General features: G+C 41.0%; 1 protein-coding gene across 1 annotated transcript; it reads right to left on the bottom strand.

Annotated features, from left to right (window-relative positions):
• Window positions 1-6,747: 6,747 nt before the first annotated feature.
• On the bottom strand, window positions 6,748-24,672 carry SPACA1 (sperm acrosome associated 1). Its single transcript, XM_053381437.1, has 7 exons — window positions 24,354-24,672; window positions 22,537-22,593; window positions 17,759-17,860; window positions 17,370-17,476; window positions 15,006-15,141; window positions 9,244-9,364; window positions 6,748-7,257 (listed from the first exon to the last, which is right to left on the bottom strand). Exons 1-7 carry the CDS (start codon window positions 24,505-24,507, stop codon window positions 7,023-7,025), a joined length of 912 nt encoding a protein of 303 aa, XP_053237412.1. The 5' UTR covers window positions 24,508-24,672; the 3' UTR covers window positions 6,748-7,022.
• Window positions 24,673-25,312: the final 640 nt, after the last annotated feature.

Genomic DNA, 25,312 nt, shown 5'->3' with positions numbered 1-25,312 from the left:
TTTTATTATGTATGTTTTTATATATGTTGCAAATGCCCTGAATGGCTGGGGCAACCTAGTCAGGTATAAATAAATAAATAAATAATAGTAGTAGTAGTAATAATATTAATAATAATAATGGAATAAGATGTCCCTATTTTCATTGAATAAACCTTGAAGGGTATGTTGGTTGTTGTTGTTATTTCTTACCTCACCCATCTGGCTGGGGTTCCCCAGACACTCTGGGCAGCATACAGCACATGTAAAAACATAGTAAAGCATCAAACATTAAAAACTTCCCGACACAGGGCTGCCTTTAGAATCTGAGGTATCAAGACTATTGACCAGGAATAGAAAACTGGGTCTTTCCCCCATCCTTGCTGGAATATTTTGACAGGTGGAGCCCACCCAACTGTCAATCATCTGACATCACTATGTTGTCACATAAGCCTTCTTTCCTCTGCAGTATTTCATATAGCAGGGGTGAGGAACCTGTGCCCCCACCACCACCACCCAGAAGATGATGGACTCCAGTTCCTATCCTTCCTAATCACTGGCCACACTGGCTGAGGTTGATGTAAGTTGGAATCAAAGAAAGAACTTCTGGAGGGCCAAATGTTCCCCACCCCTGAAACATCAGTTCAGTACATCTGCTGAGGATGTACAGAAGCTGGCATATTCCCTTCATGGAGAGGCGTGTGCTTCTTAGTTTGCCAAGCAACCTAAAAGTGAATTCTAATACCAAGAGTGGAAAAACCTGCCTATGGGAGACATGCAAAAGAAGAGCAAGTGGAAAATCTTTTCAGTGCCTGCTGGTACATCTTCCATTTTCTTCTGCTTGGCTTTTCCACTTTTTAAAAACAAAACAAAACTAGTCACAAATTGATTGTATCTAAGGGAACTGAGAGGGATGTCACATTGACAAGCGGATAGGAAGAAAACATAGACTTTAAAAAGAATGAACCCTGGGTGTGAGTAATAAGGAGACCTGGGCATTTGTGTGCGAGCAAGCGAAAGAGAGCGAGAGCGAGCGAGAGAGAGATGGGTGAATTCCTACATTGGAGCTTGAACCAACCAGACTCTAGAAATAAGAAAAAGGAAATGAAAATCTGAAATGATTAGATCACACCTTTTGCAAGGTCAAACAGCAGGGGAAGCGTATTTCAAAAGGAGTGTGCTTCTAATTTCCTGTCTTCATTAAGATTAAAAGCATGAAGCAATTTAGGTGTGAAAGTTGAATAACCAGCTTAACTTTACACTTTCTGATAGACAACAATTTAGCAGTATCTACTTATGATTCTGTGGTCTGGGTTGGGAAATATTCATTTTCATACCAGAGGTTTTGGCAAAACCATTTGAAATATATCACTACTGTAAACTGTGTGTGTGTGTGTGTGTGTGTATTTCCCCCCAGCATTCAAGTTTATCTGGATACTATGTTTCTCCACAGACAAAGGTATCGATCTAGTGGTTGTCTAATATGCATACCAGCAACGGAAAACAAAAACACCTAATACCATATACATCAAAATACTTGCTTTTTTCTTGCATGCTGCAAGAGACTGTTTTCATTGTTTCTCAGTTGACCTGATTCAATGCCAATGCTTACCACAGATGGGAAATGAATGTTATCATTAACTCAAGGCATATATTTCTAGGTTGCATGACAGAACACCCATCATGTGCTAGCAGTTCCTAGCTATCACAAACAGAATCAGATCCAGGGGAATAATCCATATTGCTTTCCAACTGCTTCCAAGACCAACTAATTCAACTAAGCACCATGGAAAAGCAGTTTGCCGAATATCTGTGGTTTGCTAGTCTAACAATCATACAACATGTTACAGTGCAATCCTATGCAAGGAGACCATCTTGGCTGCAAGTCCTGGTAGACATGTTCCCTGTCTTGCAGGACTTTTTCCACTTGGTCCGGGAGGGCAGGGAGTAGGTCTTACAGGACTCACAGCCAAAATGGTCTCCTTGCATAGGATTGCACTGGAAACTTGCACAACCGGCAGAACAGCAGCAGATATGTTCTATGCTTAGGATAATATTTTAGTCCCTTGTTAATTACAGTGGTACCTTGGGTTAAGTACTTAATTCATTTCGGAGATCCGTTCTTAACCTGAAACTGTTCTTAACCTGAAGACCACTTTAGCTAATGGGGCCTCCTGCTGTTGCCACGCCGCCGAAGCACGATTTCTGTTCTCATCCTGAAGCAAAGTTCTTAACTTGAAGCACTATTTCTGGGTTAGCGGAGTCTGTAACCTGAAGCGTATGTAACCTGAGGTACCACTGTATACTATTTTAAATGTGCATTTCATATTTGGCTTCCTTTAGTAATGCTTTCTTTTGAAACATTAAGAATTTTTGTTAACTTTGCTGTGTTAAATGTGCATTTTGCAGTTTAATGTTTTATTTTGAAATCTTTTTCATAACATTTTAGTTCCCTGTTTAGTATGTTGCTTTGAATGCATACTTTATATCCAACTTTCTTCAGTAATGTTTTTATTCTGGATTGTTTTATTTGATGTTCTGATGTGTGGTAAACCGCTTGGATATTTTATCTGATAAATGTAAAGCAGTATAGAAATTAAATGAATAATAATAGTACTTAGAAATAAGTCCTACTGTGTTCAGTGGGGCTCCCTTCCAAGTATATGTGGATTTTAGTCTTCATAATCTTATCCTGCAGTCCTTTATATACTTACCTGGGGATAAGTAGGACTTCACTTCTGAAGAGATATGTCTACAATTTCACTATTACAGAAAAACAAATGCAGCAATTGTCAGTTATTCTGGAAATCTAGATTTTATTTTTAAGTAAGTGAGATTCTGACTTCCTATTATTCATAGCACTAATTAATTGCACAGGCAACACAGAATACTGCAAATTTCATTAAACATTTAGCTGAAACTATTCCTTGATTTACAAAGGAAATGCTCCCTGAATCTTAATCACACTGGAGAAAATATCACCACTAATAATACAAAATGAGATCTGCTTCCAACTGTAACTTTCCTTCATTTTATGGAGCATGTGGTTTTTAAAACTGTCTTTTTGGAAAGAAATCAATGGCGCAAGGCACCACAGGGGAACACCCCTCCCCTGGTTTATTCCTTAGTATTTTGTTAAATGTCTTTCACTAAATGAAGTAATAAAATATAATGAAAATCTTTCGGATTCATCATTAAGATTTCATTTTAAGCTAGGAATGCATAAAAACTGTCAAGGAAAAAAATTATTTCCATCACTTATGCCATTAGATCACACTTTTAGTGAAACTGGCTCATACATTATGAACTTAAAAATATTTTAATATTTCCTCAATTTCCTGAGAAAGAGAGCAGATCGTATACAGACAAGCTGTGAATTTCAAAAAGATCGTCCCACTTCCCTCCTCCCAAGAAACAGGGAATGATCAAGAATCTACACTGATATGTGCAAGTTCGGATGGGGTCTGCAATTCACAACTGGAAAGATTATATCCTTATCTGGAAGGCAGTTATACAGATCACAGGGTCTGCTCAGTTGCCCTTATAACCTTGTCAGCCCAATAAGATTATGTCAATCCAAATAAGATTACACAGGTGGGTCAATGCAGGGCAGGTGGGCTGCAGTTGGGCTAGCCCAAGATATTTTGTTGCCTGAGGTTGCCCCGTCTTCGGTCAAAATGAATAGCATCTTGGGTCAAGGTGAGGTGAAAATCCCACAAGCACCTGTTGTATTATAAACAAACAAAACAACTTAATTGGTTCCCTTATGAGCTGCTGGGATGGCAGCCTCACTCTACTTCACGATATGTCTGGCCCTGATCCTGGTAATTATCATTGTTTAATTGGCACTGGAAATGGAGAATGGCTAAACTAGGGTTTCCCAATAGTAGCATGCTATAGACATAACGCACTGGCTTTATTGTTCAAGTGCTTTATTCTGTCAGAATTGGATCAAAACAGTAAAGCACCCCTGGCCTAGCATATATATGGTTTGTTTAAAAAAACAAAAAACATGTGTTTTACCTGCCCTGGTATCTGTATAGGTGAAGTATATTTATAAGTATTTTAATAAGAAAAAAGATAAGGTGTGTTCTATGTGTGTTTCCATCATGTGGTGTATAATCATCCATATACACACATTTACAAACTGTGGGATTTCACAACAAGAACCTGAGGGGTGTTTTGTGCTTTTGAATCGTTAGCAGTTCTTAAAAAGCAAAACGAAACAAATGCTATTTCTATTAAAGTATATTTTTTTTGCGGAGGGGTGTGTGAGTTGGCATAAAACACCCTTCTACAATATTGGGCCCTTTAGATATTTTGGGCTACAAGCCCCATCAGCCCCCCCACCCCCATCCTTCATTTCCCTTTTCAAAAGTTACGATGACCTTCTGTACATTTGTCAGAGTTTGCAAATACGAAGTTCAGCAGCCTATTAATATCAGGAAATTTGTACAAAATGGATTCATAATTTGTATATTTGCCATTTTAATTATTTTAGTGCACAGTTCTCCTTCAACCACAAACATTTAACAAGATAAAATATTATAGAAAATTGCATTGACATTGAACAGCAAGTGAAATAAAAAGCTTTGGCCTTGACTAATGGAGCAGCGGACAGCGCTGCCACCATTGTATTCTGGGCTGTTTTCTTATCTACATTTTCTCTTTAGATTTTAGGATGCTTTTCCTCAATAACACAATAAAGCATTGCCCATCTCAGTGATTCAAATAGTTGCCAGTTTTAAGTGCAGAGTTCTATGAGAAGTAATGGTTAGTATTCATTTTTCTTTTCTTTTTCTCTTTAAAAAGAAACCAAAAACATACAATTATGAAAAATGTTGATAAGCTCTTTTAAAGAGACGCAGGGGGTGCAATTAGAACATCTGCACAAATATCTGAACTTTGGAAATAAACCTTATGTGTTTTTCCTTCGATGAGCTCCCTTTTTAAAAAATGAACAAACGTTTAATAATGAGCTTTCTGGTTACTGAAAACCAGTTCTGTCTATACTTTTGTGTATTTGGCATAAACTCTTTTATAAAATTTCCAGCACAGCTGTTAATGCTGGAGCTACTCTGAGTCCCCATTAAATGTCAACGGTTGCTACTTTCAACAGCCTATTCTCTCCCTCCCTCCCCCTGGAAGTTTTGCTTTCTATAAAACTGAAAATATGTGATATAGTTTTACTATTTAACAGTTCTGCAGCCATGAATTCAAAATGGGGCTCAACTTGATCTATAAAAATGTGGTGCCAGAAAAGGGAATTTATTAAAGGAAATTGAGAATACAAGGTTTATTTCCTTTCCCCTACACAGTCATTTTCAAGCACAAATCTTTTTGTCTCAATTTGCAAACGTGTAACATTGCTCCCTCTTCTGCAGTAACCAAAGTTATGGTACTCAGACTTCCCTGAGGTTTTAACATTTCAGGAAAGTAAGGAAGGTTGATGACAGGACAAGTGACATGATATGAAATGTACTTTGTGTAGGCTGCTAAACATCAGCGCTGTATTCCAACTGAAATTTAGACCCATTGTGAAGGGAAATTACATGAAAATGATATATAGATGGTACCCAACGCCGAGTGAATTAGAGAATATGTACAAATCTGAATTAGGTATGTGCTGGAAATATAAAGAAGCAGAAGGAATGTTTTATCATATGTGGTGGACATGAATAATAGATAAGGATTATTGGGAAATGATTTAGAATGAGATGAATTTTTTTTTAAAGAACACCCCCCCCCAAAAAAAACCCAGAGGCATTTCTTCTAGGAATAGTGCAGACAGAAGTTCCCAGGGGCCAGAAAAAAGTATGTATTCAACTACAGCAGCTCGGATTTTGTTAGCCCAAAAATGGAGGGTGGGAGAGGTCCCAAAGGCAGAATGGCATCTTAAAAGGATGGGGTATGCAGTTAGCAGGTCTAAAGCAGAATAAGAGAACAACAAGATAGAGTTCATAGAGAGGAATGGAAAATATTTGTGGAGTATCTGGAAAATAACTGTAAACAAGTGAAAAAGTTAGCAGGATTAAGGTAAATTCAACAGTATAACCTACAGCAGGCACCCCCAAACTCGGCCCTTCAGATGTTTTGGGACTACAACTCCCAGCATCCCTAGCTAACAGGACCAGTGGTCAGGGATTATGGGAATTGTAGTCCCAAAACAGCTGGAGGGCTGAGTTTGGGGGTGCCTGACCTACAGTAAGTAGAGGTAATATGTAAAGGGGGGGAATTAGATGGTTGGAACAGAATATGAAGTAATAATGGGGAAATTAAAAGAACAATGGAAGGAGGAGAAGTCAATGAATGTACTATCTTATTGGATATTTTATTGTGGAAAATGTATAACTGAAAATTGTAAATATATATGACATTTAGACCCATTGATTTTAATGGGCTTAAAAGGTGCAAAGACCTGTGCTTGATTATGGTCTGCATGCACCTGTGCCAGCATGAAATTTATTGGAGTATCAGTCAATAACAGAGTGATCTTCAGTCTGGCCAGGAAGCAAGGGGGGCAGTAAGGAATGGTGGAGCCCTCTGAAACCCTGCTCCCCACCCCAGCCAGGATGGCACAGCACAGAGACCCCATCTCAGAGCATTGCTTGCGCCATACTTTCAAGGCCAGCAGGTGGAGACGTCTTCTGGATCTTAACCCCCTCTACCAGTGTGGATCAGGGTTTGGGGCTCTAGCCTAATTCCACTATCACCATCTCACCAAGCATGAACTATGTCACAGACAGATACACCAGCATAGATATGAAGAACTGGAGTGCCAATGTATTTTATTGTGCGAGTTTGGGTATGCGAAAACATCTCACTTTGGCTTTTCAACAGCTCAGAAAGGCAGAGGCTCCTGATGAACCAGACTAATCTTGACAGCAGAAATCAGTCCTTAAGTCTGGTTGATGCTGTTTCCCACTACTGTCTCAATGTTCACAACCAAGCTTAATCAGAGCGGCAAAAAGCACTTCTCAGACCTGGTACTCTTAATAAATCGAGCATACTTTAATCTCTCCCTTTTATAAAATAATCTCTCTTTTCTAGTAATTCCCCTTGTCTGCATCTCCTCCTTCTCCTCCTCCCCCTCCTCCTTCACTGCCTCTTGTTGGTCCAGTCCACTCCTGGTAAGTAGAAACCGGTTCTCCTGCATTGTTGTCTAGTTGCGACATCTGGTCTACTGCGGTGAACTGCCCCGATGACGTCCTCAATGAACTTGAGCTTGGCTCCTCTCTGCTTCGCCAAACTTTTGTTTGCCAGAACATTTTGACAGCAGCCCTAAAAGATAAGCCGCAACCAGATCGTAAGACAAACGCCACCTGTCTTTGTGTCATTTTTAAAAAGCAGGCTAGAGACAGAAAATACTTTTTAAAAAAAGTCTTGAATAAAGGTTAAGGGCATAGCTGTCAACGTTTCCCTTTTTGTAAGGGAAATTCCCTTATTCCAAATAGGATTCCTCGCAAGAAAAGGGAAAAGTTGACAGCTATGGTTAAGGGTTGCATCACTTCCAATGGTGTACACAAGCTTTTCTTCTGCCCTGTTCTGGACTTCTGGTCAGAAAACGGTTCTACCTTTAAACCTTGTTCACCAGAGGAGTGTATGCACCATGAGCAATGGAACAGATGAAGCTGCCTTATACCAAGGGCTCATCCACACTTGTCCCATGCGGGGGTCTCAGTGGTTTCCCCCTCGCCCTGCTCCTTTCCCAGGAAAACCCCACTTTTTAGTGCTAAATCAGAGCAAACATCAATCTGGAGAAAACCTAAATAGCTGTTTGCTCTGACTGAGCACTCAATAGTGGTTTTCGATGAGCAGGGGTTGCAAGCAGTAGGACAAGAAGAATTGGGGACAAGCCCTGGATCGGACAATTGGTCCACCTAAGACTGAGCCATGCAAGCATCATCTTTCCCCTTTATCTCTCTAAAAAAGCTACTTTCAGTCTTCAGCCAAACGGACAGCATACTATAGCACAAACCTTATCACATTAAAATGAATGCAATGCTTTTCAACCATTCTTCGAATGTCACTCTAAATACAGTACTGGCATTTCAACTCTTGACCTCTCCACTTCTAATGCTCTCTTCTCTCGTCTCCTCCTATTCTACTTCTCACCCTTTCTATGCCTCATGAGCCAATTTCCCCACCAGCAGCTTCCTTTATTCATTTCTTCCATTTTTCTGCTTGCAATCTGCCATGATGCTTCCTGTATCTGGAACAGTTCCTCTTCCCCTTTAAAGGTCTCCTCAGGGTTTGGTTTTGTTTATGATGCCTTTGCTAGTTTTGCAGATTCACCTGTTCTTTACTGTTTGTTACCAGCTAAACCAGATTCATAACTGCATCTAGAAGGGACGTGGTTGGCGCTGTGGGTTAACCCACAGAGCCTAGGACTTGCCAATCAGAAGGTCGGCGGTTCGAATCCCCGCAACGGGATGAGCTCCCGTTGCTCGGTCCCTGCTCCTGCCAACCTAGCAGTTCAAAAGCACGTCAAAGTGCAAATAGATAAATAGGTAACGCTCTGGCGGGAAGGTAAACGGCGTTTCCATGTGCTGCTCTGGTTCGCCAGAAGCGGCTTAGTCATGCTGGCCACATGACCTGGAAGATGTACGCCGGCTCCCTCGGCCAGTAAAGCGATATAAGCACAGCAACCCCAGAGTCGGCCACGACTGGACCTAATGGTCAGGGGTCCCTTTACCCTTTATCTGCATCTAGAAGGCCCTGGCCAGCCTTATAAAAGAAGTTACATAAAACAATTGCTCTGGGAGACAGATTCTTGAGTGGGGCACCTCTTTCTACGAATTTCATTTCACAACAAGCAACTATGTGTGGATTGTTCTTGTCTTCCCACCTAAAGTATGGAGATGCTTGTACTTGGCACCGTTAGAAAGCCTGCTTTCACGCCTCATTGCCAGAGTGTATGTCTGCCCTAGTACCCTCCTTTTCCACAAAATATTTGTACTGTACTGCATATAACTTCTGGAGTTCTTACATCATCATATACAATTTCCTGACCAGTACTGTACTTGGCTTCTGCAACATAAATGCCATAAACTGAAAGCACATGACCTTCCCCCCAAAAATCCTGGGAACACTGGTTTGCCCTGTGCAGAACTACAATTCCCAGCACCCCTTAACAAACTACATCTCCCAGGATTCTTTGGGTGATGTAATTTGATTTAAAAGGCATGGTGCTTGTTGCAGCCATAATGTGACAGTTCGTTGTTACCCAACTGCAAAGTCTGTTTCAGTTTAACACTGTTTACCTACCAATTAAGGATGATGAAGATTATTGCAAAGACCACGCCAACACAAACAATAACTCCAGTTATGAGGACAAACACCAAAACTATATCTGTATTTGGCTTCTTCAACCGTCTTGTTTCTAATTCTAAAGAAAGGCAAAACTGTTATTATGGAAATGTTGGTAAACAGAATTTTGAAAAGGATGAAAATAAAAAAGGGTTCTTTTTAAACATGCTTTGTTATGTTTTATAGAAATCTCCACTAAGTTTTTCTGTGATGTAAGAAAGCAATTCTAAATTGTACAAAAGGTGCATCTTTTAAAAGGCAGGCATCACAAGGCAGACCATTATGCACTATAAACTTAAGCAAAACTGTTATATCACTACTATGTACCATCCCTGTGCACAGTTTGAAAGAGTGCAACACACCAGGAAAGATTAAGAGCACAGCAGCAGAAATTTTAAAGAACTGACATATGGAGGAACTAAACAAGTAAATAAGCACAAGAACTTAGAACATCACTTCTATTTACAAAAGAGACACAGTATATTGCAGTAGACCTTTAAAATGCTCTTATATAACATGCTAATGAGTGTAAGGTTAAGATAGCTTATGTAAATAAAATGTTGATCATCAGAAGTAATAAAATTTAGCCGCAGATTGAAAGAGTAAGATTTAAAGGGGTAGGTCCAAATAATGCCTCTGAGTAAAGCAATCCTTGGAAAAAGTGGTATCCACAAGCTGATGACTTAGTTCCTGAAACCAGATAAATCAGCCAAGGAAGCTTTCAGACATCATACCTAGCAATGATTATTTTCACCTACTAATGGAGCTGCCCTGGTTTGGTGGAAGGTGAATTAAAAACCAGCACCACCGTGTTGCCATACATATCACTGTTGGTCACCATGGGGTGGAAAGAAATGTGGCAAAGAATAAGGCATTTTTAAAAAAATCACAGGTAAAGCCTTCCTGTGGTTGATGCTCGCCTAACTACATGCATGCAGAAAGCGTGAGCAGTTGCACTCCAGCCTTCTCAGGACAACCTAGTTTCCTATGCACAGCTTACCTTGCTTTTATGAACTGCTGTTCTGTTTTTATTTTTAAGTGACAGCTCCAGGACGGCTGCACCATAACCATGCAAACAAGCCCACAAATATTATTAACATGCACTCTTATTTTATTTTTTTGTTACTAGCCTGATAGAACCCTAGTATCCTGCATTTCCTTTCAGGGAGGGGGGGACAGGGAATTGCCTTCTGCCAAGTGAGCTAGCGCTGGAGGGGTGGCACTGTGTTTCCATGCAGGTTGCAGAGGAAGGGGCTTCCCTTCCACCATGGCCAGCACAAAGACTGAACAGGGTGGCAGATAAGGAATAAATTGTCCCCTGCACTGGGACCAGCATGGAAATGCAGAGGAAGAGACAGGGTAACCTATCCCTCCGCCAGCCTCCTGCAAGCCCCCTCCTTAGCAGACCTCTTGCAATAAAGGAAAGCAATAGGGAAATGAGCCAGGAATTGTGGGGAAACGCTTGCTTGGTGCAACTGTAGTGTAACCTCCCCACCAACAGATCAGAATGAATGCTGCTTAAATAGCAGGCCCTGTCTAATCTCTCCACAAACAAATCAGGCTTAATGTTCATTAAGCAGGTAGCATGGAGGCAACCTCACCCACTTGCAGGGAATTCCTTGCTGTCTGGCAACCAGGTGAGCAGTTAGGCAGAAGGTTGCTGCATTTAACTTCTTCTGAACATGCTGTTTGTTTCTTTGTTTGGTAGATTTTTACCCTGCCTCCCAATATTTTAAATGCAGCTCACAAATAAAACTTACTTTTAAAATTCATTGTGAGAATACCTCCCTGCACCAAGGTATCAAATAAAATAGTGTTCACCTGTAGTATATATTTTCTAAGCTGCTACAAACAATCGAGTGTGCTAGCAGAACACAATCCTTTCTGTTTCTGAACTAGGATTTATAACCATACAATATTACACAGAGATTCTCCTAAATCCTTTTCTTAAGGCCTCCAAAGGCTTGAGATTCTGGCAGGAGGCAGGAAATGTCTGCTAGTACAGAATGTAGCATAATGAATTCTTGCTTCTAAACACTACTGTAAATACCGTGGAATAATCCAGCAAGCAAGATGACCTAGTTTGCAACACTACCTAGTTCACAATACTGCATTCTCACAGTTCAAAGTAAACTCCCCCCATGTGCAAATGACGTCAGGTCTGTTAAAAGGAACAGAATGCCAAGACAGACTTTTTGTTCCAAAATCATTAGAATTCTTTTATCTTTAGAGGAGGGATAGCATGGGAAAGACTGCATTACTGGAAACAAACCAATGTTTTCTATATAAGCTCAATTTAGGGTGTTAACTCCATCCTGAATAGAAAAGGAGGCGGCTGCAGCCCCACAAGGAAAATGAGACAGAAAGGGGGAGGCGGCAACACAACAATGTGCTCAAAACAGAAAATATAGAACAATATGGCTTGCCAAACACATTTTGATGTGTCACATTATTCAGAGGCAAGATGATCTTAAAGCCAAACTACATGTTACAATAGCACGCTCCCTCTCTCTCTCTCTCTCTCTCTCTCTCTATATATATATCTGTGCTTTTAAGTTTCTTAAAAACCAGATTGCTAGCATGGGGAGGAGGGGTTATATTAGCCTTTGTCCTTAACTAGGTGCTGACTTGCATAAGAAAAAGGTTGCCATGGATGTGTAGGAGACACACACACAAACTGGAAGTGTAAGGGGCTAAAGGTGAACTGGAATAATAGGAGGTGGCAAAGAGGGCCACCCCTGGCCCTCTAGACTTATAGATGCAGGTAGGTAGCTAATTTAACATGTGCTTTGGCCCTTCTCTTGCTATCTTCTTAGAGCAGTTTACTGAGAATATGCTCTTTCTTGAGCATCATTCTGAGCAAGTTGCTTGCACTTCACAGGGCAATGTGCTGCAATGCCATAGCCCCTGCCTGCGCAGGAAATGACCTGAATGAAAGCTACTCTACAAAAATTGCCTCTGCACAGCCAACTGGATATCACGTTCATGTGGGTGACGCTGTCCTTTCTGAAAACTGGCCAGCTGCTGCCTCCACCTCCTCCCCTGTTGTTGCCAACACACACTCACTCACTCACTCACACGGGTGATGGCACAAGGAGCACGCTCTGGATCTTGTCTGGCTGTCTCTTCCCATGGCAAGAGGAGGAGAATAACCCCCTTCACTTACAACACACTCCCTCCCACACAGAACTATTATCAGAAAACATGAATAAACTGCCTTATGTCACTGGTTTTGTCAGAAGTAAGCTAAGGCCCAAAATAGGCTGGAGTATGGAACAGAGCAACCGTAGAAAGGTTGCCTGATGCAGAATACCATTAACAATTACGGTGATTTTCTTTGCAATAGCCAGAAGAAGTTGAAAAGACATGGAGGGCGGGGTTTCCAATTTCTGCTGAGAAGAACCAGGACCTATGAGCCTAAGTCTCTGCTGAAAACCAAACAGAGAACCTCACCAATGATGAGGAATTAAGAGAGCATTAATGAGAAACAAATCATCCTGTGCAAAATACTTCTTATGGATAGCTCTTGGTTTATGCCAGCTTTATCCTAACACACACACACCCCTCTTAGAAACTGGAGCAATTGTTCATGTAGATTCTTCCTGCTCTTTTGACACACCTATCCACTCATCTCCCTGTTGTCTCCAAAACTACACTAAAAATTGCTGCAACACACATTTTGAGCAAGAACACAGTTATAATCTCTTATAGGAAAATTTCCCACCAGGCACAATATTATATCATTTACACACTACCTGAGAAAAAAGTGGTACGATCCCTCCTATAGTTCCTTTTTTTTTTAAAGAAGTCCTCAATTTTTAATGCAAGATGTCATCACTTGAATTAATTCCTGCCTTCTTTCCTCCGAAAGGAGATTCTATTTGCAGAGTGTACAATTGAGCCTAGATTCAGTTTCCAAGCTAATGTCATTATAGGGGTCCTAATGGTATGAAGAACCATTAGCAACAGAACAGAGCCCAAAGCAGCTCTGTTCTGATAGCAGATTGTTCTGATAATCCAGTTTTCTTCTCCACCTCCCAACTCTTCATTTCAAGGACGCCTCTCAGCAATCATTGCTGCAGGGGTGTATATGCATGCATATGTATGTTGCTTTGGCAGACACACGAATGTTTAGGGTGGGGCTGTACCAAAGGCAACACCACTGAAGGGTCATGAAAAATGACACATACCATCAGGGATGTGCACTAGCTTCACAAGCTGACGCACCAATGCAAATGCTCAGGACAGGAATATGTGAGCAAGGATCAGAAGAAGCCAACAGACACAGCTCACCAGTTGAGGGCTGACATTCTATCCATGAAGACACAGCAGCCCAGATTAAATGCATTTTGAAGCTGACCATGTAGAGGCATTGGCTGGCTTCATGGTTTTTCCTGCATCGTGATTTTTGCTGACGCCTGCTCTTGTGATTTGCTGCCTCCTCTAGGAGGCAGGGGAGAGCTGAGCCAGCAGAGTTAACAGAAGCTGCAGGAGTCGAGAGAAGCATTGCCTGGCTTCATGGTTTTTCCCACATTGTGATTTTTGCATAGCACACACGCGCGGGAGAAGGTATTGTGCAGCCCGCAGGTTCCATGTCAACGTACTCTTTCAGCCCACTTGGTATGAAAAGTTGGGCCGCCCTGAATTTTAGCTATTTACTTTAAAAAACACATTTTTACAATTAGCAAATAAGGGGTAAACAAAAGACCAGCAAATGGAACAGCAAATGGAAATACAATCCTAAAACCAGAATAAAAACAACAATGACATCATATAGCATAGCTCCCACAGAAAAGTTATCCCTCTAGCAACAATACAATCACATATATCTAATCGCGTAGTGATTCTTTTTAGTTTTTGGTTACCAGTCTGAAGGCCATTTTCCATTTCACAAAGTTCAGTTATGGTTGTGTTCTCATAAGGAGATTTCTGTTCCACGTAGCCATGTCTTTCTTGCAAACAGACACACATATCAATCATTTTCATGTTGATAAGATGGTGATTTTAAGAGAACCCCTTTTCAGGAACGCCTATAACCTGTAACCACTGCTGCCTCAACCCAGTGACATGGGTATTTTAACTGCAATAGAATAGGGAAGAGAATTCTTTTGGGAGAAATGGGGGGAAATTATGATATTCTTATCCTGATGGGCTTCTTTGAAGCTCTGGAACTGATATCTACTCTGAGTGGTAAAATTCAAGATGACAGCTGCAAGAAGTACATCAGTTAAATTCTTACTCTGCGGCATTGAAAGATTACAACAGAGGGCCTGGGGAGAATTGAACAAGGTGTCAACAGCTGCTTCTGTTAAACTGCCTGATCTTTCTGTCTTTTGAAATCAGTGAGGGGGGAAAGCACAAAAGATATGCAGATTAATGCAGTACAGTAACAAATTAACAGATAAGGAAGTTTTAAAATAAATCAGCATATATGTTTTTCAATTAAAACACTGCATTTCCAAAACAGTCTGCTTGATATGGGTGCAGTGCATCAAGTGTTGGCAGTGAGCACATTGCCCAGTCATTTTAATGGAGTCTGCACCATAGACACTATTCCCTCCGGCCTCCGCTTCCTGCAGAGTACAAGAAACATCACATGTTTACCGGATTGCTCCATTTGTAGTTTGCAAACTACAAGTGGAGAGTGAAGATCTTCTCATAAAGATTAATTTAACGCAAGCAACGTCTGACTAAATATTTATGAACTTCAATGAACTTACCAGCTGTTGTGTACACTGTATATTTTACAGATGCAATCAATTCATCGTTTTCTATTGTATCGCACTCAAACGCAACGGGGTGGGTATCTCTGTGTACCTCCAGAATAGCTGAATCATTAGGAAGAATGAGTGATTGCTATCAATTCAAAGGTGACAAAAAAGACAAAGTTGGATTATCTCATAACGAGGTATGTACTATGTGACCATTGGGGGGGGGGGCTTTTCTTTCTTTCTTGGTGCTTCAGTGATCCCTCGTGATATATCCTAAACCATAAACTATCTGAAATCCCCAACTTTTTATTTCCCCCTTCAGTTCTTCAGTGGATAGGCAATGTCGGGTGACCCATAAATTTTGGACAATTTTTAATTCTTCTCTGAAAAACACAAAATCTGTGTGGGACCAATTAAATGGAAAGCCTCTTTCATCAATATTGTTTTAAATTAAGGAAGGAATCGCATGATGACGTGATAGGCAGATTGTTCTAGGAAATGTCAGAAAGCAATGGCTTTCTTGTAACTTGCCATGCCCTCTCCCCTTCCATGCCCTGTGCTGGGAGTAGTTAAGGCTCAGAATTTGATTAAGGAAGGACAATTTTATCCATTTCCAGCATGGAGGAAGTAGTGCAATAGAAGTGTGGGTATATGGAGAGGTGTTTGTTAAACTGGGAGAGTTTCATCTCCTTAGGGAATGGGACCAAGGAAGGTGGAGGGAAAGAGTGCTGCCTAGATGAGGAGTACAACAAAGTAAAAATTAAGGTTTGGTTTGTCACACACCTTTTGATACACACTTGTGTATCATGTATTTCTCCTCTAAAGTAGATGACAAATTCTGAGGGTATATGGATGCATATGGTGTAACTTGTCACGTATTGCAAAAGAGCCAGTTATGCTGTCACTGTCTTTGTGTGTGTTCATGTTTGCTCTTCTGGATATGTCTTACTAAGCAGGAGTGACTCAGCTGCCAGAAGGTCAGGTGAGCACTGCTGCCACACCACATCACCCACTACTGATACCTGGGTTTGTGAATAAGACAACAATGGCCTCATTTATGGCAGACTGCTGAGAGTGTGCGCACCCAAACCCACACACCCCACCTTGAGAGAGGCAATACATGTGCTATAATCTCATATCTCCAACTCAGTCTCTTCTCTCTTTTACTTAACTTTCCAAGAAGCTACTCATTCCACTTCAGGAAATGTGCAATTTAGATTTTGGACTGTTTTCTCATTTTGCTTGGACTCTATTCCCTCCCATTTCCTTATGTGGCAATAGCTTATACGTATAGAACTTGCCATACCTCTGACATACTTCTTTTCCTCACCCAATCTTCTCTCATCCTTGCCTTTTCTACAGCTTTAACATAATCATTTCTGCTGTCCTCTAAATGCACAACACACTTATTTGACTATCTTTGCTTTAAATCATGTATTCAAGTACTCTAGACCCTGACTTGTCATCTCATTCCCTTTTTCAGGAGCTGCTGTTCTTTCGTAGCATACTACAACTCCAGATTAAAGATACCAATGTGTCTTTTGGATGTATGTTTACATTGGTATACAAGTGTGGAAGAAAAAAAATAGCACGTGGTCATGCAAGAGTCACTGGCATAAGGTGAGATCCAGTAACTATTAATATTGTTCCACGCCACCTCAGTCTCTAATGAACAGTGCACAAGATTCCAGGGGTCTTGGCACTAAACCAGGGTTTGTGTTTCTTTTGGCAATGAGGCACAATGGAGGCTACAGTGTCTTTATGATATATGGTTTATTTACACGTATACACAACCTGAAGCTTCAATGAAGGGGCTCGCAGCAGAACTCTAAAACATGCCAGCTTATTCCATAGTAGAATCAGCATCCTTCCTCTGCAGCCTCTCCTGCTCTGCAGGGCACATATCAGCTTAGCTGCCCCTCTCTGCTTCCTGGTTACATCACTGCCAACCCCTTCCCTAAATTAAGCTCTGTTTATCTACAGAGGAAGACTCCATAAATTCCCTTTCTAACACCTATTTCCTTTGAACACCTTATAGCTAAAGATGGTCACCTCACAAAAAAGTTTGCCTGACTTCATTAACATTTGCTGATTGGACTAGGATTACAATGTCCAATAGGAATGTCCCAGGAACAAGCTTATCGGTGGGTCTATCACACCCCTTGCAATGCCTGAAAATACACACTAGGCTCTGGCTATTTCCTCCAAATAAATTAGCTTTGACACCCCCAAACCTTAATTAAATTCTAACATCTATAAATCTACAATATTATACGCAAATAAATACACTCTAGGAAGCCTAAGTTTATGTGGAATCGTTAGAAATAAAATCAGTTCAGTATACATTGCACAGGATGGAACTAGATTACTTACCTGGTCCGGAATCAACATTTTCCAAATATATTGAAATCGATTTTCTGGAGGTACAAAAATACACGGTATCTTCACACTAGCAAGACTTTCAGAAATTGGTTTACCCCCTGCAGAACATAGTTTTAAAAGTCACTTTGTACCAATACTTAAACATTATTGTACACCTCAAAATACTACGAACAACTCCACTAACAGACTGTGGTTAGAGGAATTATCATTTAATCATTATAAATTTCATGTTACTGGCTTTTATGTTTAAACCTGCTATTAATTAAGAAGCAATACAGGACATGTCACTTTTAAACCACCTCAGAATAAATTTTGGAAATGATGCATGAATATTCACAGAAGCTAACTGGGAATAACTGTATCATTACATCATTACTCACATCCACAATCTGCTGGTCCTCTGCACTCTTCAACACGAACAATACACTTAGTTTCACCTCCAGGGCATCCATTGGTTAATATAACTTCTCGAATGCCAATACCTTTGAGCAAGATGAAAAAGTTAGCATTACATGTCTGTTTGTGTTTTGGTTTCTTTCTCTTTCTCTGTGGCAGATACTCCTTTAAGTTCACCTTCTAAAATCAAAACACTCTCTGTCAAAGGCCTTCAGAAAAGCAGTTGTCTTCTTTATAACCAAAATTTAGAAGATACCACCCATTTGTGTCTGAGACTATTGTCTATTTAGATGATGGTAACCCATCCATTCCACAAGGTAAAAACTTTCTCCTTTCAGTTGAATTTTATATGCGCTTTCATTTTAATGCATTGCTAAAAACAAACAAGTTAATTAAAATTTAAATATCAACGCTAGCTTTCAGCCTCTGTGAACCTGGCCTTTCAAAGCCTCAACCATCTGGTGCTTGGAGCATTTTTGCTCTGATGAGCTCATTCCGATCAGGTGCTGAGCATCCTTAACTCTTATGGATACCAATGGAAAATTACAGTGCTGGATACCTTGCAGGATTTGGGCTTCTCAGGAAGGAGGGTAAGTACTCTTGCAAATTAAGGAAATCTGATGTCACATTGATCTCACCTTGGTGCTAGCTTTAATTGGTGGATTCATCAACATAATCAAAGCTTTCTGAGGCGAGCTCAATTCTGATTGTTACTGTAGCCACATGTTAATGCTATATTCCATTTTAAGCAGTTTTAAATTATCCAAGTTTTTTAATGATAATAAAAGAGATTGCACTGCATAACTTCCACCTATCAGGTTTATTCAGGAAGAAATCCCACTGAATTAAAGGGCACTTAATTCCTAGTGAGTGTGTGGAGGGTTGCAGCCTACAGGGAAAAGAACTACCTATATGTAATTAAGATTAGATAAGAATTGCAGATCTCAGACATCAACATTTCACTTGGGAACTTCATGTTATTTTCAAAAACACAAACATATTCAACACAAGTGCTGTGTTTCTTTGCTTTTCTCTTTTTTCCTTCTGCCAAACACTGTGTACCCAGCTCATTCAAATGGCATGGCATGCGAGGGAGGAGAGAATAGTATGTTTAGTCCCAGTAAATACAGAATAGATTGCCAGCCGTTATAGAAATATTTTGTTTATTGAATAAGGAATGGAGGAGATGGGGGAAAAAACCTTTTGTGACCTAAGCAGAATACAACCTATGCATATGAAAAAACAACAACCTTGTGGTGAGGTATTTTGCATCCCTAAATGCTTAGAAAACCTGATATATTTTGTAATATTTCTTATATGACATGTAACATTACCTCAAGTGGCAGACGGAACGAACAACACTTACTGGAAATGTTGCAAAACGGGAATCATGCTAAGCTGCTGAGAATTTTTCATTTCAAAGGTTAAGAAAACAGAGGTGTATATAGCAATGAACTGACATTTTTATTAAAGACATTTTTCTTGTTTGGGAGAGAGATTTTTAAAAAACTCACATAATGGGTGTATAATGGGTGATACTGGAGATACCTATAACAAAGGAAAACAATGGACACGCCTTCTCTTTTAGTCCTGAAACAGGGATGTACAAATGGACAGTGTGTGTGTGTGAGAGAGAGAGAGTTGACAGTCTCCTTTTATTGGGCCACCAATCACTCTTAACCCCAACTCCAATCTCTGAGCTGTTCACGATTCCTTTTACTTCCACTATCCAAATTCCCTTGAAAACAGGAAGATACAAACTTCTGGGTAACAGTACAATCCTAGGGATTGAATTGTGATTGCAGAAAGATGGCTTCATCAGATTTGGAATAAAGCATGGTGGGACTAGGAGCACTAGACTTTGACTAGGGAGGACTTTTTGCTTCTTAGCTCAAATTGTGAAAATCCTCTGTAACTGACACCACAGGGCAGTGGTGTAGTGTGGGTTGCCAGGGCCCAGGGCAAAGTGGAGTACTTGGATGGAGTACGCATGCGCATTCAACTGCCTAACGGTATTCATATCACCCAGGAGATCATATTCACAGAGATAAAAAAAGATGAGTTGTACTGTTGTCTGGAGAGGTCATTTCCTGGTTTGCATGGAGAAGCCGTTTTCAATGGAGCCCAGCAACGGGTGCAGCTGTATTAAGGCAGCACTGGGTGTTGAAATTTTGCACCCTGAAGAATTTTGCACTTGAGGCAACCGCCCTTGTGCCCCCCCCATGCTACGCCAATGCAATAGGAAAGTTGCCTTAACTGCAGCTACCTGAATAATAAATTTGGAGTTGTCATATATTTACAAAATATTTTCAGATACACTTGCACGACCAAGATGCAAATCCATAAGAGAAGTGCATTCAAAGTGAGAAAATAGCCCTGGCTAAGCCTTTTTCCTGGTTTTGTCTTCAGGGGTAGAGAGCAGGGAATAAACTTAGATCAATTTTCTAGGTGGCTAGATCTTGTATGAGATGCCAGATTCTGAGTTCATATAGTGAAACCATGGATGCATGAAGCAAATATGGGCCAGGGGCAACAAACTTTGTGTAGGCTAAATTTAAATTTCAAGTCCTAAGAAGGTTGTTTCAGAAGATCTCAAGTTCCTTTGGTGTTTCACTATTTGGTTACTTTTTCTCCTTTTATTGCCTGGCAAGTTGGATAGTTTTACCTCCATCCTGCTAATTTTCTCATTGGACGCATCTGAACGTCATGACAAGCCATTAAATGTGGCTTACCATGCACAAGCTTTGCTCCTCCTCACATGTGCTGGAGAGATATAAGACATGATCCTTGGGTTTATTGACTTTAATGAACATGGCCATTGAGATATTCATTCAAATTCCCTCAAACTAGCAATGTAATTTGCAATGAAGGTTGGATGTGAAATGGTATTAACAAGTCAACCTTTGGGGGTGGGGTTGGGGCTTTAATGAGGCATGTAGTTAAGTGGCATTAGACCACATCTAATCTGACAGCTTTATCAATAATAACGAAGAAGTTAATGAAGAACTATGTTAATTCAATTAAGTTAAGGTGCTAAATTGAGAAGAAAGAAAGCATAGCCAAAAGGATTTAGAACAATTGATGGCTGGAAGATAATTTAAAAATGGTTCAACTTGCAGCTACATAGTAAAAAAAAGATGAAATAATGAATAAGAAAAAGTAAAAGTTTAGTTGAGCTGAATGGAGGGCTCGTCCATACTGTTCTTTAATGTAGATAATGTACTTCCATTAATTCTCTGTTGTCTTTAGGACATTCTCCTCCACTTTTCCTACCATAAATCTGGATTTTTTCACTCCTTCTTCTTTTTGAAGCATCCCTGGTATGGTGTGGGATTTGGTAGAGAATGTCACATGGACAATGAATAATTAATGTTGTACAGGAAGCTTATTACCCAAATTAGACATCAGTATGGATGAGCCCAGATTTTGGGATTTCAGCAGGGAGACACGAGTTGTAATTCAAGTTGATCATGTTGCTTTCCTGATCAGGTAAAAATGGGAATTGCACAAATCTATCTGACAAGATTGTCATGAAGAAAAGCATGACAAGTACAAAGTGCTTTAAGATACTATATAAAATATAAACAACAGCATAGTATAAAACATTTATATTTTTAAAAAAGGAAGTGGGAAAAGCAATGAAACAGAGGCTTCTACACATTTCAGGGGGGGGCAGTATTAAAGAAACATGGATTTGCTGAGATTTGGGGGAATGGACAGCAATGTAGCCTCTCTGCTATAGACCAAATTATAGATGTGGCTACCTTAAAATAAAATTAAAAAACACTCTAAATGAGAGTGACACAATCAGTGAATGCAACTCTTTCATTATAACACCAACTGTTCATATTTCTTTTTTAAATGTTACATTTATAATTAAAAGAACCCTGTGAATATATGGAGTGGGTAACTTAAAGTATGGAAACATTGCCAGAATGGAGAGCATTCTGCAAATTTTTCAAATTTTGAATAGGGAAGGGATGCAAACTGCGCTAAAAAAAAGTATTAACTGGAACAAAGAACATAAGAATAATATTAAAAATGTTTACTGGCACAAAATAACAAAAATATGCTGCACTGATGGGGGAAGTAAACATTTCCTTTCTGATGACAAAGGCGTAACCATCAGGTTTATGAACATTTGTTTCTCTTGCGAACTACCTGAGAAACTGAGCCATTGTAAGATATGCAACAATTATCCTATTTTTATTTGCTCTGCATGAACACAGGCATATTCGACTAGAAAATGGTTACCCTATTGGAGATCACTCTTTCCACTCATTTTTGAGACCTCAGCTACCTTTAGCATAACTAATAAGCTGCATGATGAATACAGCATACACTATTGCAGAGAAGCCATTTGCTTTATAGGACTGGAAATATTGTATGTGGGAAGACATCTGTGAGATGCATCAGGAGGTCTTTCAGCTTCTGAACGTTTCACAGATGTTCACAAATAGAGAAAATTGTTACTCTGGTGAAGGCAGCTCCATAAACAAAAGGAGCTGTTTTTTTAAAAAAAGAGCCTGCAGGCTGTGAAATTAATAAAACAACAGATCTGACCTAAATTTATAATGACAATCAACTGGATTGTTTTTGTTAATTATAGTTATCAACAACTGAAATCAATGGAAGGTGAACGAGGGCATGCAAATTACAATGGTTCAACAGCTAATGTTAGTATATTGTTCCTAAAAAGTTTTTTTAAAAACCAAAACCCACCCAATTATACTATGTTTTATCCATCTGCTTTTCTGCTTACCACATGTAACCGTGCATTCTCCAAATTCTACTTCCTTGGGTTGTGTCAGATTTGCTTCTGAAAAAGATATCAAGTTACAAAAAGCAGGTTACAGAAGTAAGTTAAGTATACGAAAATATAGGGTGGAATTCAACATTATGGTATTGCAAGTGTTCTGTCTGCACAAGCATGTCAGCTTGAGAGGTGGAAAGATCCCTTCCCCCCTTTGAGGTTCTGGAGGTTCTCCTAACCCCCTCAGAGCAAATTTTGGCAGGTGCAGGAAGAATGACGGGGCAGGAGGGGGGAAGCCCCACTGTGCAAGCCGAAGCCCTTGTGCAAGACTTCCATTGACAGGGTTCATTGGGTGACTCTCACCCACCTGTAGTTATGAAATTCTTCCCCAGTGCTTTTCACCTGAAGCATAACATTTTCTCATTCAGTGGAGCAATGGGAAAGAAACCAGGATTTCTGGAGCAATAAATTATACTAAAACAAATCAAGCTGGACACATCTCATTATTTAAATATTAACTGATTTTGAGAAATAGGGTGTACATCCCTACATGATAATTTATTCTTTTGATATAGTCCAGCAGGGAAATTGAAAAGCACAACATTATCTTTATTTCAGTGACTGGTGAATCACATTGTAAATATGTAGTAGAGATCATTATTATACTGCAGGATGCATTACTTTTCAGCTTGCCAAATCAAAGCTATGTTACAATAATACAGTGGTACCTCAGTTTTCGAACGTAATCTATTCCAGAAGTCTGTTCAAGTTCTGAAACGTTCAAAAACTGAAACTCAATAGCTGGCAGATAGGCTTCAGGATCTTGCACACAGCGGAAGCCACATTGCATGTTCGACTTCCAAGGTGTGTTCGAAAACTGAAGCATTTATTTCCAGGTTTACAACATTCAAAAACCTGTTTGTCAACGGAGATGTTCTAAAACCGAGGTGCCACTGTACAAGCCTATGCATGTTTACTCAGAAGTAAATCCTATTATGTTTAATGGCACAGACTTCCGGGTAAGTGTGTATAGAACTGCAGCCTAACATCTAGTGGGAAAAAAGTTATGTAAAGAGTTTTACACATGAACAATCATCATCGGAGAGTTAAAAACGTAGTAAGAGCCTCCTGGATCAGGCCAATGGCCCATCTAGTCTACCATCCTGTTCTCAGAATGGGCCGGGAGTAGTATGTACACAGTCACAGTCTTGGAAGGATGGTCCACTTTTGGAAAGCTAGTCCTTGCACAACGATGTCGCACTGACAGCGCATCCAATTCGTGACATAAAAGACGCCAGGTGGATCTCGCATCCCAGGGAGGGATGATTAAGCATTGACTTTTCAAAAAACAAAAAACCCGCGACTCTCATTCAGCCTGGCAAACAGCTGGCTTCACACGCGAAACACCTTCGCTTTGACCTAACATCGTTCCAGCTTCTCAAGGGGAGAAATGGGAAGGAACTTGCCGGGACCTGCAAAGAGCAGCAGCCGGGCGGCGCAGCGAGCGAAAAGGAAGCGCCGGAGAGCCTCTGAGGCTGGAACTTGGCCCGGGGAAAAGAGAGGAGGAGGAGGCAGCTAGAAGCAGCAGCAGCAGCAGCCTCGCCGCGGGGCTGTTGCCTTAGGGGTGCGCTTTCGCCTGGAAAATTGCCAAAGGCCCGTTTGCACAATGAAGACAGCGGAAGTGCAAAGGCTGCCCTTCGCAGCCGCCGACTGGGCTTCGAACAGAGCCGAGGGAAGCTCTCGCTGGTGGGAAAGGGCGCCTCTCTGCAGGCCGCCCTCCACGGGCTCGACAGGCTCCGGACGTGGGTGAGCCTCTCGCCGCTCACCTGATTCCTCCAGATGCAGCAGCGGCTCCGACAAGGCCACGTCGACCGAGATGGTGTCGTTGAAGGCGCCCGTGGGCTCGCTGGCCAGCAGCGTCAGGAGCAGGCCCACCCGGAGGACGAGCTTCCCCGTGCCCTCGGCCTTGCAGAACCCCATTTTCTGCAGCGCCCGCCGCGGCCTTTGCCCTCAGCCGAGCCCGCCGCGCGGAGGCGCTCGCAAAGGGGCAACCATTGAGGCGTCACAATGAGGCCTTGCTCAGCGTTCGAGCGGCACGCGGCGCTGGGAAGACGCGGGGGGCGAGGAAGGAGGAGGCCGCTCGCCCCGATCCTGCTTCTCTTCCTTCTCCCCACCCCGAAACTGGAAAGTCACCCCCCCACACACATACATGCGCACACGGTGGACCTTCTCCCTATATGAAAGTATTTGGGGACTGCCTTCTGAGCCCATCCATCTATGGAGGTCTTCAGAAAATGTGATTTGCGTCTTTACTGATCTCAGAAACTCAAACCTCGCACCCTCGCAACCACCACCTTTTCTAAAACAGACTGCTGAACTCTCCTCACGATTTTCAGATAACACACTAATAATGCCTTTAAGAACCTTGTGCTTTTCCATAGCGCAGGAGGATTGACAGACAAGGGAGTGGTATCTAATCTGCAGTGTCTCTGGAGGTGTTGCTCAAGTGTTTTCTCCCTGAGAAGCACTTCGCAAGAATTGCACATAAACAGCCAGCAGACAAGTCAAAACAAAACCTGGGTCTCTCCACTTGCATATCCTGTATTGGTTTTTAACAGTTCTGGATTTATAGCTTAGTCCTATACATGCCCACTCAGAGTAAATTCCTTTGAGTTAAGTGGTAACTGTATAGAAATGCAACCATAGGCTTTTGTTTAGCATTTTGGAATACAGTGGTACCTCTGGTTACAGATGCTTCAGGTTACAGACTCCGCTAACCCAGAAA

This window comes from Podarcis raffonei, chromosome 3, assembly GCF_027172205.1.
Source record: "Podarcis raffonei isolate rPodRaf1 chromosome 3, rPodRaf1.pri, whole genome shotgun sequence".
Classification (NCBI taxonomy): Eukaryota; Metazoa; Chordata; class Lepidosauria; order Squamata; family Lacertidae; genus Podarcis; species Podarcis raffonei.
Note: the sequence above shows the minus strand (reverse complement) of the source record. Positions and strands in the feature narration are given on the sequence as shown.

Excerpts from the sequence above, each read along its gene's own strand:
- SPACA1 (XM_053381437.1), bottom strand. The coding sequence starts at position 24,507 with ATGGGGTTCTGCAAGGCCGAGGGCACGGGGAAGCTCGTCCTCCGGGTG. Across the intron at positions 17,861-22,536 it reads AGAATGCACGGTTACATGTG|GTATTGGCATTCGAGAAGTT; the intron begins GTAAGCAGAAAA and ends TCTTGCTCAAAG. Across the intron at positions 7,258-9,243 it reads ATCTTCATCATCCTTAATTG|GGCTGCTGTCAAAATGTTCT; the intron begins GTAGGTAAACAG and ends CTTATCTTTTAG.